A 16,998-nucleotide genomic window follows, 5' to 3' on the forward strand; every position below is an offset into this window, starting at 1 on the left:
CTCCTCTGACTTATATTAAAAGTATACACATATATATGGTATAATAACACACATATATATCATTTATATGATATATATGACACTAATTAGTTGTAACACAAGGGGAAATTCCAGCCATTTTCCCCAAATTCACTGCATAATTAACTGGTTTAGTTGTACACAGAGTCGTTCAGAGCGGTTTGGTGTGAAACGCTCTGTTCTAGATAAACTTACCGAGTCAGAGCTGTTCACAGTGGTGGTGATAGGAACCAGACGTCCACCTCTAAAAGCTCCCTCACAGAAAGTTCCTACATGAAATGGTTATGAATTCACTGCCTGATGACTGAGACACTGTTTTATGATAGTTTAGAGAACTTAAACTCCATTCATGGTGGAGGGATACATGCAGGGCGCTGTGAGGCAAAATAGTCCCCAAAGAAAACTTATTATTTCAGATTTTCCACTATTTTCCATCAACATTCATATAAACTCAGAAGACTCGTGTAGGTTCACTGGTGGTTCTGGATAGTAAATATCTGTTATTGATGTTTATCAGTCTGAGAGATGATCTGTGTGAACCTGCTGATGATCTTCCTCCCCTCGGCCTTCTCCCGCTCGTACACCTCCCTCTCCTCCACAGACAGCACCACCTGCTGGACAAACACCTTCTTCTCCGGCAGCTCTAAGAGAGCGCGTCCGTCCACTCTGCTGGCCTTAGTGCGGCGCAGAGTGATGGTCTTCACCAGAGCCTGCAGGTTCCTCACGGTCCAAGAACAAACATCGTAATTAATAAAATCATTATTAAAAACAGTTATTAGAACGTCTGTGTATCAGTGTCCTACTTCAGTCCATCTCTGTCCCCCATCATCACCGGCCTCTGGATGACCCGCGTCCACCACTCCGGGACATCAAACGGCTTCAGCTTCAGGAAGCAGATCAGCATCCACAGGTCTTTCAGAGAGTTCTGGATGGGGGTTCCTGAGGAGCACAGAGAGAACCCACGTCCAGAACCAGCTCTTTTCTCAACGGATTAAAAATAATGTCTTTATATATTTTTAAAGGTACAGAGTTTATAAATAAATAAACTTTCTGGTTCAGCACGTTTGACGTGATCTGACTCCACGGTTTACACCACAGCTTCTGATAGGTAACATAACAGTATGTTAGAGGTCTACACTAACCTGATTAAAGAGCCCATAGCACAGAAAACTAACCTGGGTTAAAGAGCCCATACCACAGAAAACTAACCTGGGTTAAAGAGCCCATATCACAGAAAACTAACCTGGGTTAAAGAGCCCATATCACAGAAATCTAACCTGGGTTAAAGAGCCCATATCACAGAAAACTAACCTGGGTTAAAGAGCCCATATCACAGGAAACTAACCTGAGTTAAAGAGCCCATATCACAGAAAACTAACCTGGGTTAAAGAGCCCATATCACAGAAAACTAACCTGAGTTAAAGAGGCCATATCACAGAAAACTAACCTGGGTTAAAGAGCCCATCCCACAGAAAACTAACCCGAGTTAAAGAGCCCATCCCACAGAAAACTAACCCGAGTTAAAGAGCCCATATCACAGAAAACTAACCCGAGTTAAAGAGCCCATAGCACAGAAAATGGTATAAGGCTTACAGTTGTTTACAGTATACAGAGACTCAGAGTTTATCAGTGAAATCTGTTCTAATGGAGTTTGTATCTCACCACTCAGGATCCACCTCCGCTCAGCGTTCAGCTCCAGAACTGCTTTACTCTGCTGAGCGTTCGGGTTCCGGATCACATGACCTTCGTCCAGCACCACGCGCAGCCACCTCACCCCGTGTAGAGCGCTGCGCTCTCTGTTCTACAGCACAGAGTGGTCAGAGAGACTAGAACATTTCTCCCCAATATTAATTAGTACTGTAAATGATTAATGACGAGCGGAGGACTCACCACAGACTCTGAGGACAGGACGCTGTAGGTGGTGAGAACCACATCCTGTTTAGACAGGAAGCTGACCTCCCGGCGCCGATCAGGACCATAATACAAATAAACGTTCAGCTTTACGTCCTCACGCACATGCAGCTCCAACTGACCCTGCAGCACAGAACACTGACCCGGTTACAGAGCCCGTACCACAGAACACTGACCCGGTTACAGAGCCCATATCACAGAACACTGACCCGGTTACAGAGCCCGTATCACAGAACACTGGCCCGGTTACAGAGCCCGTACCACAGAACACTGACCCAGTTACAGAGCCCATATCACAGAACACTGACCCGGTTACAGAGCCCGTATCACAGAACACTGGCCCGGTTACAGAGCCCGTACCACAGAACGCTGACCCGGTTAAAGAGCCCGTATCACAGAAAACTAACCAGGTTAACTTAGGTTAGTCTTCTCTGATACAGGCTCTGTAACTCAGGTTAGTTTCCTGTGGTACGGGCTCTGTAACCGGGCCAGTGTTCTGTGGTACGGGCCAGATCACACACAGCTAACCTGAGTTAAAGAGTCTGTATCACAGAAAACTAATGCTCAGTTCAGACAGTACATAACTGCAGCTTTAACCTGAATAAGTCACAGGTACGCACACTCGAGTACCTGTACTGAGTACAAGAGCTGTTAGAGGACCTCAGCAAACACTACACGGAAATGCACAGCAAGGGGGCTGTAATGTCTGTGTTCGTACTTACCATCCAGGTGCTGAGCACAGACAGAGGACACACGATCAGCGTCGGTCTGACTAAATGTGTATCAGCACCTGCAGTGAACACGCAGAACATTACAGTACGATCCAGAAGCACAGCAGCTCCTCCTGCAGGCAGGATCACTCAACTACAACTACTAAAAATATCATCACAAAAGAAAAGAGCTTTAAATATACTTTGAACGTGTGCTTGTTGTAGGGTGAAGTTTGTATTTATGTTATGATTTATTTATATATATATATATTTATATTTATTTATATATGTTGTAGACATATAGAATAACACATTTGTTCTTGTTAAGTTAGTTTAGCAGTAGCAACTGTAGTCTCTGCCCCCATAGATACGTGTGTGTGCGCATGTGTTTTGAATGAAGCACATATAGATTTATTTGTTCCATTTTATATATACATATATATATATATATATATAAAAAAATGAACAAATATGAATTATGACTGATTTTGGTTCATAAACACACACAGAGGTTATAAGTGGAGGTCAGTAATAGAGCAGGAGAGAATTGTGGGCTCTGGGCTCTTCAATGAAGGTGTGCTTTACCGCTGCTCTTAGCTGAGATCTTCTTTCTGCTGCTCTTAGAGGAAGAAGAACAGCCGGACTCCAACGCAGAACCAAAACCCACATCATACAGAACCACAGCGCCCCCTACAGGACAGAGGATACAATCTCATATTCAGAACACTCAGGAAATCTCTGATTAAAACAGCTGTTCTTAGTGATTTAACTATAAATTAAATGTTAACATAATAATATAAATAATAACAGTTTATAACATTTTAGGCTCCACTGTATGAGTTATTACTGAATAACAATTATTAATACGACAAATGACTCCAAAACTTTGAACTATAGTATAAATATAAAACTTTATCTGAATTGAACTATTTTTCTAAAGAATAATAATAATAATAATAATAATAATAAAGTGAAGAGCTGTGATGTTGGAGATCTACTGCACTCATAAATCAGCACTAATTGAGAAACAGAGTTCTAGATGAGGTTCTGACGTTTGTGTTTGCTGACTGAGGTTCTCTTCGTCTCCACAGCGCCGCTCTCTGAAAAACACGACAGAAGCAGTGAAACGTGAGGAACACAGAGCGTCCAGAACAAACAGAGTGAACGACTGTAATATAAATGTAATAACTAAGTGAACCTGCTCTACTGAGAGGAGCCGACTGAGAGACGAACACAACGTCATCTTCATCACCATCACCATCATCAGCACAGCTGGACTTCGCACGAGGTCTGAAACACAAAACAGCTGCAGCCATCAGATTCACACTGTATTAATCATCATGTACAGCATTTAAACCAACCTCAGACTGATATCAGACTCACAGGAACATGGAGGAGAACACTGAGTCTAGAACTCAGAGTGAACACAGTAATTAGAGGAACACAGAGGACAACACTGAGTCTAGAACTCAAGAGTGAATACAGTAATTAGAGGAACACAGAGGAGAACACGGACTCTAGAACTCAGAGTGAATACAGTAATTAGAGGAACACAGAGGAGAACACTGACTCTAGAACTCAGAGTGTGAATATAGTAATTCTCAGACTCAGAGGAGAACACTGACTCTAGAACTCAAGAGTGTGAATATAGTAATTCTCAGACTCAGAGGAGAACACTGACTCTAGAACTCAGAGTGTGAATATAGTAATTCTCAGACTCAGAGGAGAACACGGACTCTAGAACTCAAGAGTGTGAATATAGTAATTCTCAGACTCAGAGGAGAACACTGACTCTAGAACTCAGAGTGTGAATATAGTAATTCTCAGACTCAGAGGAGAACACTGACTCTAGAACTCAGAGTGTGAATATAGTAATTCTCAGACTCAGAGGAGAACACTGACTCTAGAACTCAGAGTGAATACAGTAATTAGAGGAACACAGAGGAGAACACTGACTCTAGAACTCAGAGTGTGAATATAGTAATTCTCAGACTCAGAGGAGAACACTGACTCTAGAACTCAAGAGTGTGAATATAGTAATTCTCAGACTCAGAGGAGAACACTGACTCTAGAACTCAGAGTGTGAATATAGTAATTCTCAGACTCAGAGGAGAACACTGACTCTAGAACTCAGTGTGAATATAGTAATTCTCAGACTCAGAGGAGAACACTGACTCTAGAACTCAGAGTGAATACAGTAATTAGAGGAACACAGAGGAGAACACTGAGTCTAGAACTCAGTGTGAATACAGTAATTCTCAGACTCAGAGGAACACAGAGGAGAACAATAACTTTAGACTTACTCTAGAACTCAGTCCAGCATGGAACTGAATACAGTAACGTGTCTCTGTGTAACTGACCTTTTTAAACTGGACGTCTGAGCTGGTCTGCCTGGATCTGCACTGTGTCCAGACCTGCCTGTAAACACAGAACACACAGATTCACTGAGTCAACAAACAAGATTAAACAAACAAACAAACAAACAAATATGAATAATATTCATGGATGAAAACCAGTGAAGACCAGCACACCTGATATCAAACACACACGTCTCACAAAGTCTGATACGGTGTGTGTTACTGTCTGACTGGCCGAGCATTAAACAGGGGTGAAACGCCGTGAGGTGCACATACAGTCATGTGCAAAAGTTTGTGCGCCCCTGATCAAATTCCATATTGTTGTTGATTTTCCGAGTGTAAATAAGTGACACATCCTCCACAGAGACTCACTGGAATATGACGCCATTTTCGCTAATTTTAGCTCAGTTTCTTACACCAAACTTAACATAGTGAGAAAAAAAAACATAAAATATGAAATGTGCCAAAACTTTTACACAGACCACATTTTATACTGATCTCCCCCTCAGTGTGTTGAACTCAGTTAATAAACAGTGACTGTGTATTACAGTGTGCAGCAGTGTGTTTCTGTAGAGGATGAGTAACTTTACACAGAAAATCAACAACGACAAGGAATTTGACCGGGGGCACAAACTTCTGCACACGACTGCATCACAGAAAAGCTAGTTTCCTGTAGAATCTAACGAGAATATAGAAATATAACTATTTCCTTTGCAATAATGACAGAATTCACACAAATGCTGCATGTTTTCTGAGATCTCAGTGCAGCTCTGAGACTCACTCTTAAAACTTTTTCTCAAAATCTGCTTTTCTCCACTTTCAGAACCTCAGCTTATAAAAAAAACCTGCATTTATTAAACTTAACACTCTCATTCCCAACAATATCCTGAGGAATATGATGGGTCTGTGCTAGATTAATTGTTTATTAATCTTAATTAACTATAAAACTCTCTGTGTAGCTCACAATGACACAAAACGCTTTAATTCTATCTCCCAGTGGCTGAAATTTCTAATAAAACATACAAATTCATGCGTATTTAAGTAGATGAGGTCTTGTTTGCATATATAAATGTATCCAATAAGAAAAACACGTTTAAAAATGGCCCCACTCACCTGCACAGTCTCGCCTTAACGCTACCACATTAGCTAACATGGTAATAACAGCCGTAACTATTACAGTGTCTAAGAGAGGAAACAGGTGGAACCTTTTGGAGAACCTTTAGGGTTTGCTTTGGACGTGGATGGCCGGGCGTCAGAACGTTCTCCTCCCTAAAACAACATTCAACACAGTAATGACCAACATGGTCAACACCTACAGCTTCAGTCTCCACTGTAGAACTGAGCTGAGCTGCTCTTTAACTACCAGCAGATACTGTCACTCATTAATGAACACAGAACAGTACTAGATATTTCTCATTCTGCAGCCTCCTTACACAGTTCTGCAGACGTAGAGGTTTTCCATCGTGGAAGTTGGAGAGTATCAGTGCGATGGTGGTCAGAGTTTTACCCTGGAATAAGAAGAAAACACAAACTATATCACAGCACAGTTTACTTTCAATACAACGTTAGAAATCAAGGTTCTGCTCAGGTACAAACAGTGTAAATGTTCCTCAAAGCTCCAACAGTGGTTTTAAGGTCTGATTGTGAACCTTAAATAAGTGTTTCCAGGTGAAAAGTTCGTATTTGTACCTTTTCATAACCGAATGTTTTAAACAGAACAGTAAAATAAAAGCCTGGAGGCGAGACGGGGTGTGTGGAGTCAGTACAGCTTAGAACATATCATTTCAGTGGATTATGGTTCAGTTATGTTCCCTGACTAAAGGTACTGAGATGGACCCCTGAGGGTCCCACCCCAGTGACAGGAGGGAAACTGACCCAGTGCCTTTATTTCTGCGAGTGTACTAAACACACTGAAAAGATTTGACCGGACAAAAGTACAGATAAATTTGGGGTTAAATGACGTTGCCGCTGTTTTTAGTTATGCTAATGCACTTTATAAAACGGATAGTTCTGGTCCTAAAATCTGATTGGCTGAGCTGCGTTCAAAACCACTGTAAATACACAATATACACACACCTATGACGCCTCACAACAACTGAACTCAGTATTACTACACTACAAAACGCTTCTGCTGTTAATGAATAATCTTTGACTCTAACGCTGCTCGGATGGATCACAGAGTGTACTGATGAAGTAAGAACCCGGTTCTGTTTAAACTGAGGGGCTGGTGACTTGTGTTCTTATCTCGAACTAGGCTGGTCGGCTAGCTAATAGGCTAAAAGATAGCAAACATGCTAAACAGCTCCATCATTAATACCACAGGCTTGAATTAAAGTCCGTACTGTGTGATTAACTGTAAAACTGCAGTATAAAAGTCTAAAAATGTCACTTGAATGTTTTACACACTTCAATTGTTTCAGTCAGAAGTCACATTAAACCCAGACTGAATCCCAAACGGCTCTGTACTTCCTAAACAGTGTTCTAGCTATGGAAGTTCAGAGATTCTAGCCTCTACAGTCAAACAGTGCAGCATTTATCGAGTGTGGATGAGTCTGAATCCCAAACGACTGTTTCTCAGCTGTATTAAACACTGTTGGGCTGCAGGATCCAGTATTTAAACCCCTACGTGGTGCACTATGTAGGGAGCAGGGCGCCGTTTGAGATTCAGCCCCAGTGTGAGAAGAGGGGCCGCTGGACTGGTGCTGAATAAGACTCGCGGTGGTGATTTGTGACTAGAAAGTACTTATAAAGTGAAGGTTTCTGCATTAAACAGCGCTGTGTTGTCATATGTTCATTGTTATATGACAAAAAGTTAAAAGGTTCATGAAATGACCACAGTGAACAGCGATGAGCGACCGAACGCTCTCCTCATTCAGCGGGCTAGGGCTGCTTGGCAACGAGACCATACTCTAAAGGAACTATATTTCATGGTGGAATACTTGTTTATGTTATTAAAGTGTAATAATTTAGGTACACAGTTAGCACCATGCTAATTGGTGGGGTATAAGCCTCTATTAATTTTTAGCTACATTAGCCTCGTAGCTGCAGCGCTAAAACTAAAGACGCTGAACATGTTTTTGAAACACGGAATCTGATTCTTGGCTAAACTATCGCTTTAAGCATGAAATAGCTCAGTGTTGCCCACCAGGCCCATATCGTCAGCCAGAACTCCCCCCAGGACGCTCGCCGGTCTCTCTTTCACAGCAAAGTTGGTCAGAACGTTGAAGTACAGCCCACTCTTCTGCTCCCAGAACGGAGGGAGGTCAGTGTTGTTTTCTCTGGAGGTCATCCAGCACAGCGCCTGCTTCTGGTGGCGGAGTAGAGGAGTCCGCACCGCCTGGGTAAACACAACACGGACTGCAGCAGTTTAGCCCCACCCATTCAGCTACAGCAGTTTAGCCCCACCCATTCAGCTACAGCACTTTAGCCCCACCATTCAGCTACAGCAGTTTAGCCCCGCCCATTCAGACTACAGCAGTTTAGCCCCGCCCATTCAGCCTACAGCAGATTAACCTCACCCATTCAGCTACAGCAGTTTAGCCCCACCCATTAAGCTACAGCAGTTTAGCCCCACCCATTCAGCTACAGCACTTTAGCCCCACCATTCAGCTACAGCAGTTTAGCCCCGCCCATTCAGACTACAGCAGTTTAGCCCCGCCCATTCAGCCTACAGCAGATTAACCTCACCCATTCAGCTACAGCAGTTTAGCCCCACCCATTCAGACTACAGCAGTTTAGCCCCGCCCATTCAGTTACAGCAGTTTAGCCCCGCCCATTCAGCTACAGCAGTTTAGCCCCACCATTCAGCTACAGCAGTTTAGCCCCACCCATTCAGCCTACAGCCGATTAACCCCGCCCATTCAGCTACAGCAGTTTAGCCCCGCCCATTCAGTCTCCACTGACCTCTGCAGCCTCCATCTCTCGAGTTCTGTCCACCAACATGTCTTCAAACAGTTTATCAAAAGCGTTTTTGAGCTGTTAGAAAAGGAGAAAAGTGGAGAAACACTTTCAGACGGAGGATTAAAGCTGTGGAGTGTTACTAACACTGTCAGTCATTAATGCTTCTGAAAGCAGAACTTTACTGAAACAAGATATTCTTAAATATTTTGTTTTGTTGCTCTCGACAACTAAACCTCCTATCTCTGTTTGTCATTTTTTGACATAATTTAAAATAAATTAAAAAAAAATTATTTAATATGCCTTTTATGTTGTGTCAAAAATTCCATGAAGAACAGAAATGGCTCAAAATTAGAACAACTTCCATTAAAAGTTAAGGATGTTTTTCTGTGTCCTGTAAAGTTACCATTTTGGAGATACATGTTTTTTGCCTGAAAGCGCCGATATGTTAATGTAATGAGGTTTTATTTCTAGTAATGGACCGTTTCTATTGATCCGTTCATCATGCAATATTTACACCATGTGCAAAAGGCGTAAACAATAAAAAACTGGAGTTGTGAGGTTTTAAAACGACTGAATTCTAGTTAAATACGTTGCTGGTGTGACTGAGTTACCTGCTTCTCTGTAAGAGCGATCAGAGAAATCTCAGAAGACGATCCAGCGAATCCACGCCGCTCCCAGGATGCTATAGATGAGTTTCCTATAAAAACACATATCTCAGTGTTTATATCACCAACGCAGAGCAGGCCATAAGTATTCGGACAGTGAGAGTTTGTGCTGTATGAATCAGAGTTTAGTCTGTCTGAATCTGCTCAGAGAGGAACAGCTCACCTTTAGCTGAGCTGCCGAGTTTGTAGCCATGACGTTTCATCTGTGAGTGAACAGCTTCTCGGTTCTCCTCTTTACCCCAGAACGTCAGGTCCACGGGCATCGAGAACGTATTATTCTGTCCAAAAGGCACGACTCTGCACAGAAACAACAGCAGACAAACACTGAGTAAACACAGACTTTACTGGACAAACAGACATCAGTCAAAGCATTAGCCCATTAACATCTAACCAGTTAACCAACAGCATTTACTGTGCTTATTCATTTATAAGGGCCTGACTGATACGAACAGTTCTGTGGGTGATACAACGCCAAAATATAACTGTATGAGCTGATATTACATTATATTTCTATTAGATTTCAGTGTTAAACTCCAGCAGCTGCAGTTAAACAGAGATTTACTGACTGATATGATACTCAGTTCCCAGTGTTTACACTTCTGAACTCATAAACAGCAGAAACTCACAGCCTTAAACAACATAAATAACGCAGCGCTGGGGGTGGAGCTACCCAGAATTCTTTGCGCTTTTGGTTTCTGTTTATCTCCTCCTATTTGTCTTATCAGTTCTCTTCATAAAAAAATATTCTGTGTGTGTTGTAATGTCACTCTCCTGCTGAAGGTGAGGTGTGGCTCTGTTGGGTGTGTCAGTTTATCTGCTCAGCAACTGTCCAAGGTTTCGTCCCCTTTGATCTCAAGATCATGCGTTTGAATATCGGAGGTGCCGTGACCAAAAAAGGTCCTGATTCCAGGCGATCAATCGAGATCAACCAGTATAGATGATACTGCGAGTCTGCGAGCTGCTAATATCTGTCAGTTGGGCCCTTTTATTTACCTTAAAGGGGAATTCCACCATTTTTTTAAAATTCCTCCATAACTGAGTGTGTGAGATGTAATCAGAGTGATTCAGAGTGGTTTGGTGTGAAATGGTTCAGACGTCTTTACAGTGGTGGTGATAGGAACCAGGGATCGCCATGACTACAACACAAATATAGACATTTTATTTACTATCCAGAACCACCAGTGAACCTACACGAGTCTTCTGAGTTTATATGGAATGCTGATGATGGAAAATAGTGGAAAATCTGAAATAATAAGTTTTCTTTGGGGACTATTTTGCCTCACAGCGCCCTGCATGTATCCCTCCACCATGAATGGAGTTTAAGTTCTCTAAACTAACATAAAACAGTGTCTCAGTCATCAGGCAGTGAATTCAGAACCATTTCATGTAGGAACTTTCTGTGAGGGAGCTTTTAGAGGGGGACGTCTGGTTCCTATCACCACCACTGTGAACAGTTCTGACTCGGCAAGTCTTTCAAGAACTGTGCCAAACGAAATGTGCCATTTTCACCGTCTGAACCATGTTTGGTGTGACATATCATCGGTTATAGACGTCAGAGTTTAAATGTACTGATGTCTGAATAAAAGTGTGTAAAGGCCTGTTTTCCTCATAAGTGAATCAATAACTGTAATCACAGCACCGCTGAGCCGTGGGGTCTCCTACCCTTCCACCTTCGCCAGTTTCCTGTCCATTATGTGGGCCATCGCAGCGGCCAGCTCCCTCTTAATGTGTCCCACCTGAATGCCGTACACGTTCGTCACCTTCACCGCGTTCCGGTCGTACGGGTTCTGTGGCTCCCTCACCAGAGACACCATCTCGCCCCTGTTTACCTGGAGGGCAAACGCAGCAGAAGCAGCTTTACTGTGTAAGTTGTTCAAAATACTGCATTTATCGTTCATTTAAAATAATCAGTGCTGTAGTTCACATGCATGATCTTCTACGAAGGGAATTAATGGGGTGAATTATATTTACACTGGGGGTTGCTAAGCACTTTTAAAAACACTGAAATTAATAAATATCTCATACTGTTCAGCTTAAAAACATGAATTTGACATTGTATGATGCATTATTATAACAACTTTGTCATTTACTAATTTTTTTACAAATGTGCATTTTTCAAAAAGACACATTTCAAACTAGTCCCACAATTTTCTCCCAAAACAAAACGTTGGAGTCTGCAACTCTGCAACTCACACAAACATTGTCTGATTGAGACCGAAATTGGTACCGACACACAGAATCATACTATAAGGAAGCACGCCAATCATGGTCTAAACATGGAATCATATATACATTTTTATAAAATGAACATCTCTCTCACTCAGTTTAAACTGAAGAAATGCAAATTATGACAAAACAATCTTTAGCTTCAAAGTCTTTGGCTTGAACAACTTTGCCCCTAGATATGATTGACTAAACTGGACAGCCAATCAAACACAACAATTTATATAAATTTTCACGACAGTAGTGCAGCCATCAGAATGTCTGACTGAGACCACAGTTAGTATATCTGCTCAAAGCCTGATCAGAAAAAGCTGTGCAAAGTTCATTGGACATATATCAGTAGGGGGCGCTAAAACAATAATTCCACATGTTCAACATATTTGATAATTCATCACATTATAAAACATAGTCCAAAAAAACCAACAGATATCAATTTAATATCTGTCACACTAAGCACAAACCAAAGATGAAGTCATTTCACTGCAGCAAGTAGAAGATATTTCCAGCCAAAGTTACCACATTGGCTCAATTTGCACCCCGTCTAATTGACTCATGAGCCAAATTCAATGCATTATAAACTGTCCATTACTAATAAGTGCACCAACTAAAGAGCACATTGTGCTTTAAAAACTGTCAAACTGTGAGCATTTCAAAGATTAAGTCCTTTCACAGCAGGATTTTATTATAACTGGACGCCAAAGTTAACAAATCAGCTCATTTAGTTAGTGTTTTACACTCCGTCTGACTCAGGAGTCAAACTGAACACTTCATAAAATGACTGTTACCAATAAGTAAACCAAAAAAACAGAACATTGTTCTTCAAAAACGTCCATACTGTGAACATATCAAAGATTTGCGAAGGCGTTTTAACGTAACTGGCAGCCAAAATCACAAAATCAACTCATTACTCCGTGTTTTGCACAATCGGACTGACCGATGACGCGTTCCCAGTAATTAATCCCTGGATTAAGGTCTCTCATTCTACCAACATACCAAAGATAAGGTCCAATTACTGCGTCGTTTTGAGCAACTGGCAGTCAAATTCACCAAAATCGGATCGTTTGGGGTTGTGCATTTGGTCTGATTGACTCATGAGTCAAGTTCAACCCATCATAAAATGACCATTACCAATAAGAATACCAAAAATCCTGCACACTGTAGCGTAAAAACTGTTATACAATGAACACACCAAAGATGAAGTTCTTTTGCTGCAGCGTTTTGAAGAAACTGGCAAAATTTGCCAAATCAGCTCAATTTTGGGTCTACTTTGCACCTGTATTAATGTCTGTAACTGTTTTATCATGGATGCCTATGTTGTATGTATTTTGTGGGTGGTGTTTCAAGCTATTATGATCATTATTATTATATTTTGGTTCATAATTATAGACAGCAGTGAGTCCTACCACTCCAGTGTAGTAGCGCAGACCCACTATAGTCCCCTGAATGGACCCGATCAGAAGGTTCTCCTCCTGATCCTGATCCTGGTCTGAACTTCCTCCAGCAGAGCTGCTGCTCTGAGAGAAGGACTCTGACTGATCCACATCCAGGAAATCAAACAGGGAAGCCCCACCAAACCTCTTCTTCACTGCTGGAGACTGCATGATGGAGCTGGAAACATACACACTTTTACTATATGTGCATAGTTACAGTACAGATTTAGCTTCGTAGTGGATGGAAATCACGAAATTAGGCATGTTTTGGTCCAAATTCAGCACTAATATAAGTTTCAGAACATAATTAACAAATATACAAAACAAGAACTTTAACTAAGCCTTCTAATTCGCCAGCTACTTTTTCGAATTTTCCGTTCCACCTTAAATGGTGCAGCATTACATTAGAGCGCCAGGCGCTCTAATGTAATGCTGCACCATTTAAGGTGGAACGGAAAATTCGAAAAAGTGGCAGCAATAAAAAGCCAATTTCGCTCTCAGAGCTGCAATAAGAAGCTAAATTCATCCTCTTCCATCATCTCGAAGCAGAAAATCAGACTCACTTTTTATTTTCATTTAAATGTTTCGTGTTTTCCCTCCGCAGCTACTTAGCTTAGCGTAGCGTAGCCGCTTCCTCCCTGCGCGGTTACCGTCTGTATGAGGCTCCGCAGCGCCCTCCGCTGCTCGGAGCTGCACTCAACCGCAGGAGAGGACTTGAGGGAGTACCCCAAACTTCTGCTGATAAAGGGCAACTCCACTTATTTTCCAAAAGTTCCACATAATTAAGTGGTTAAGGTGTAAACAGAGTCGTTCAGAGTGGTTTGGTGTGAAACGCTCCGTTGTAGAGAAACTCACCGAGTCAGAACTGTTCACAATGGCGGTGATAGGAACCAGACGTCCACCTCTAAAAGCATGGAATGGTTATGAACACAACTGAGACATATTAGCTTGTACTTAAGGTTTGAATTTGTCATAGTCACCTTATACGTTCGTGAGCAGTGCTGCTGCATAAGTTCCGTGGCTGATAGATGTTGTAGATCAGATATTCAGATGTAATCCCTCGTTATGTGCAAGAGAAACAATTAACGTATCAATTAACGTATCAATTAAACGTATCTAAGACTAAAGATGTGGTAAGTGATTTCAGAAGGCATGCCTACACACATGACATGACATCTATTAAGGGCCAGGCGGTGGAATGTGTGCAGTACATTAAGTTATTTACTTAATGTGTACAGTTTTATAAAGAACTTAAGACAGTTATTAACTCAAAACTGAACTTTGAAGCAAACCGTGAAGCCGTGTGCAAAAGGGGCTCCAGCGTTTGTACTGTGTGAGGAAACTGTCCTGTTTTCACTCTGACAAAACCATGATGACCTCATCCTGTCATGTTTTATTGAATCTATTTTAACCTTTTCTTTGGTGGCACGGTTTGGAAATCCGTCTTCAAGGAACGGGAATTTTCTACATCAAATAGTCGAGTGGTCTAGTAGGCTGACAGAGGCCTTGTACACTAGACAGATGACTCCCTCCCTCTGAATACTGAACTTCAGCTTCTTCCCTCAGGGCGTAGGGGGAAAGTCCCAAAGTGTAGAACCAAGCAGAACATAAATAGCTTTGCTCCGACAGCTGTTATCCAGATGAAGCTGTAGTTATATTGCAAAGAGGACTAGAACCTTCAGTACCTTTATTTATGTCTGTCAGTAGCTTGGTGTTGTTTGTAAAATGTGTGTTGGCATGGATGCTGCCTATTACCAAATCTACCTATGGATACAAAAAACTAACCTGGCCTGACCTGACACTCCGCAGACAATGAGCAGGGCTGTGATGGGCAGCGTGGAGGCAGCAGTGAGAGGCTGGCCAGTCCTGGGGCTCAAGCAAGGAGGCGCAAGGCCAAAACCAGTTTAGCTGATAGTGGGCTATAGAAAAGACTGCTAGAGGAAATGTTTAAAGCTGAGCAGGAACTTCAAAAAGGCCTTTAAGAGACAGTTGATGGCACGACAGGACGCAAAGGACATTCCAGTCCATGCAAGCCCAGCGGTGTCGTCACTGCTGCGCGTCCTGGTCAACAACAGCGCCCACAGTTCTCACAGTGGATTCAGCCAGCTCCCACAGGGTCGACCACTGCTAGTGCCTGGCCTATACACCCCCCCAACAAGAACTAGTCTCACCTGTGCCACAGTAGTCCATGTCACCTCTGGCCCGAGGAGTGACACCTGCAAACGCCCATCAACACGGAAGGTGGAGTGACTCCAAAACCAGCTAAAGGCTCAAATGGCAGCCCAGCTGTGTCGTCTGTGCTACACGGAACTGACCAGCATTCATACAACATACAGTGGTGAGGAAGCGCCTGCTAAACACAGCAAAAACTGCAGTAAACATTTTTTCGCAGTTTTGAATCGTCTTATTTACATTCCACTAGTGTCTGTCTGTGTGTGGCTGAACAGTGGCTACACATACTGTATGTACTGTACATACAGTGTGTGAAATACGCCTTGCTTTTTTGGGGGGGGGTCCCATGTTGTCTCCATAGTGGCGCTGATGCTTCAATGTCAGTAAATGTTTGTTTTATCAGCTATTCTTCAGTAAAGTCTCTGTTCTAGTGCGGTTCTGCGCTCTTCCTCACAGTAACTGAGATCTTCCTCGTCTCCTCTTCTGTAGAGTCTCTGTTCTAGTGCGGTTCTGCACTCTTCCTCACAGTAACTGAGATCTTCCTCGTCTCCTCTTCTGTAGAGTCTCTGTTCTAGTGCGGTTCTGCGCTCTTCCTCACAGTAACTGAGATCTTCCTCATCTCCTCTTCTGTCTTCAGTGTGAGAAATGAGGAACAGTCACTCTTCACTCCAAACTCTTGGGAAACTGGGCGAGTTTTCAGATTTACAGATCTGCTGCAGCTCATTGTAAAGTTTTTCAGAGGAATCCGGGCAGAGTTACAGTTTCTAGGCTATGAAGAACCAACTGGGTGAACCAGTCTGCTACAGCGCCACCCTGAGGCAGAGCAGTGCTGCAGCTCTAGTCAGTTAAGAACACCAGAGACAGAAGCTGATTGTGGGGGAAGCAGATAAACAATGAGCTTCATTCAGTCTGGATTTGAGGGTCTATTTTTCCCAAACAGACAGCAGAACATCACACGTTTATTTTCAGGGCCTCCAGAATGTTGATCTTGAGAAATTCAGGGGGTCCAAGAGGTTAATTAGGGGGTCCCAGATCCCCCAGGACCCCTGTATTTGACACCATGCATGTAATTAGTTATTGTAGAAAACACGACTGCACAGTAAACGATCGCAGCATTGCTTCATGCTGTAGTCATTTGCATGGCACGTCTTTGAAAAGCAGTCACACACTGCGTTCCTGATCTCCTGACCTCTCCTCCCTTCACCTACCTGCCCAACGTTTTCATCACTGTCCAGTTCGTCAGCTTCATCATCTTCTTTGTTGTCTCCCTCACTGAATTCTTCCCTGTGAGTCTCAGAAAGGTTGTCCAGTACGCAGCTTACAGAGGTGATGTTTGCCTCATTCTGTTTAAGAAACAACGCCCTCTGAGGCGCCCAAAGCTTCTTCCTGGTTAGGGCTTCCTTCTTCGCTGGTTAAGGCTGAGCTGTGCAGCTGTAACCCCTTCTGGATTGAGGAAATGGTTTCATAAGCTGGGCCAGTAATGGACATGCTGAGTCACCCAGTGGCACATTTATTCCCTCTAATGTTTTTATCCACTCGCTGATAGTAAGAGGATAGTGAACCACTGTCGGCCCGCCGATGGCAGAGCTGGTGGTCCACTGGTGTTTTGCTC

At 42.6% G+C, this 16,998-nt stretch overlaps 1 protein-coding gene across 3 annotated transcripts in view; it reads right to left on the reverse strand.

The window, feature by feature from the left end:
• Positions 1–16,755, reverse strand: part of hltf (helicase-like transcription factor) — a 25,070-nt gene extending 8,315 nt beyond the window's left edge. The window contains exons 1-18 of one of the 3 annotated variants that reach the window (XM_036565440.1): positions 16,595–16,755; positions 13,188–13,392; positions 11,224–11,390; positions 9,725–9,858; positions 9,508–9,593; positions 8,900–8,971; positions 8,142–8,333; positions 6,430–6,504; positions 6,214–6,265; positions 5,000–5,057; positions 3,838–3,929; positions 3,692–3,739; positions 3,225–3,329; positions 2,652–2,719; positions 1,909–2,052; positions 1,681–1,819; positions 822–957; positions 559–738 (exon numbers count right to left, since the gene is read on the reverse strand). In XM_036565440.1, coding sequence (XP_036421333.1) covers positions 559–738; positions 822–957; positions 1,681–1,819; positions 1,909–2,052; positions 2,652–2,719; positions 3,225–3,329; positions 3,692–3,739; positions 3,838–3,929; positions 5,000–5,057; positions 6,214–6,265; positions 6,430–6,504; positions 8,142–8,333; positions 8,900–8,971; positions 9,508–9,593; positions 9,725–9,858; positions 11,224–11,390; positions 13,188–13,392; positions 16,595–16,638 — 1,997 coding nt within the window. In that variant the 5' untranslated portion in view covers positions 16,639–16,755. Of the gene's footprint in view, positions 1–558; positions 739–821; positions 958–1,680; positions 1,820–1,908; positions 2,053–2,651; positions 2,720–3,224; positions 3,330–3,691; positions 3,740–3,837; positions 3,930–4,999; positions 5,058–6,201; positions 6,266–6,429; positions 6,505–8,141; positions 8,334–8,899; positions 8,972–9,507; positions 9,594–9,724; positions 9,859–11,223; positions 11,391–13,187; positions 13,393–13,777; positions 13,907–16,594 lie in introns of those variants that run through there. The other 2 variants (XM_036565439.1, XM_036565441.1) reach the window with 2 other exon arrangements.
• Between the last annotated feature and the right edge of the window lie 243 nt (positions 16,756–16,998).

The sequence above is a fragment of the Colossoma macropomum genome, unplaced genomic scaffold (genome assembly GCF_904425465.1).
Source record: "Colossoma macropomum unplaced genomic scaffold, Colossoma_macropomum, whole genome shotgun sequence".
In the NCBI taxonomy this organism is placed as follows: Eukaryota; Metazoa; Chordata; class Actinopteri; order Characiformes; family Serrasalmidae; genus Colossoma; species Colossoma macropomum.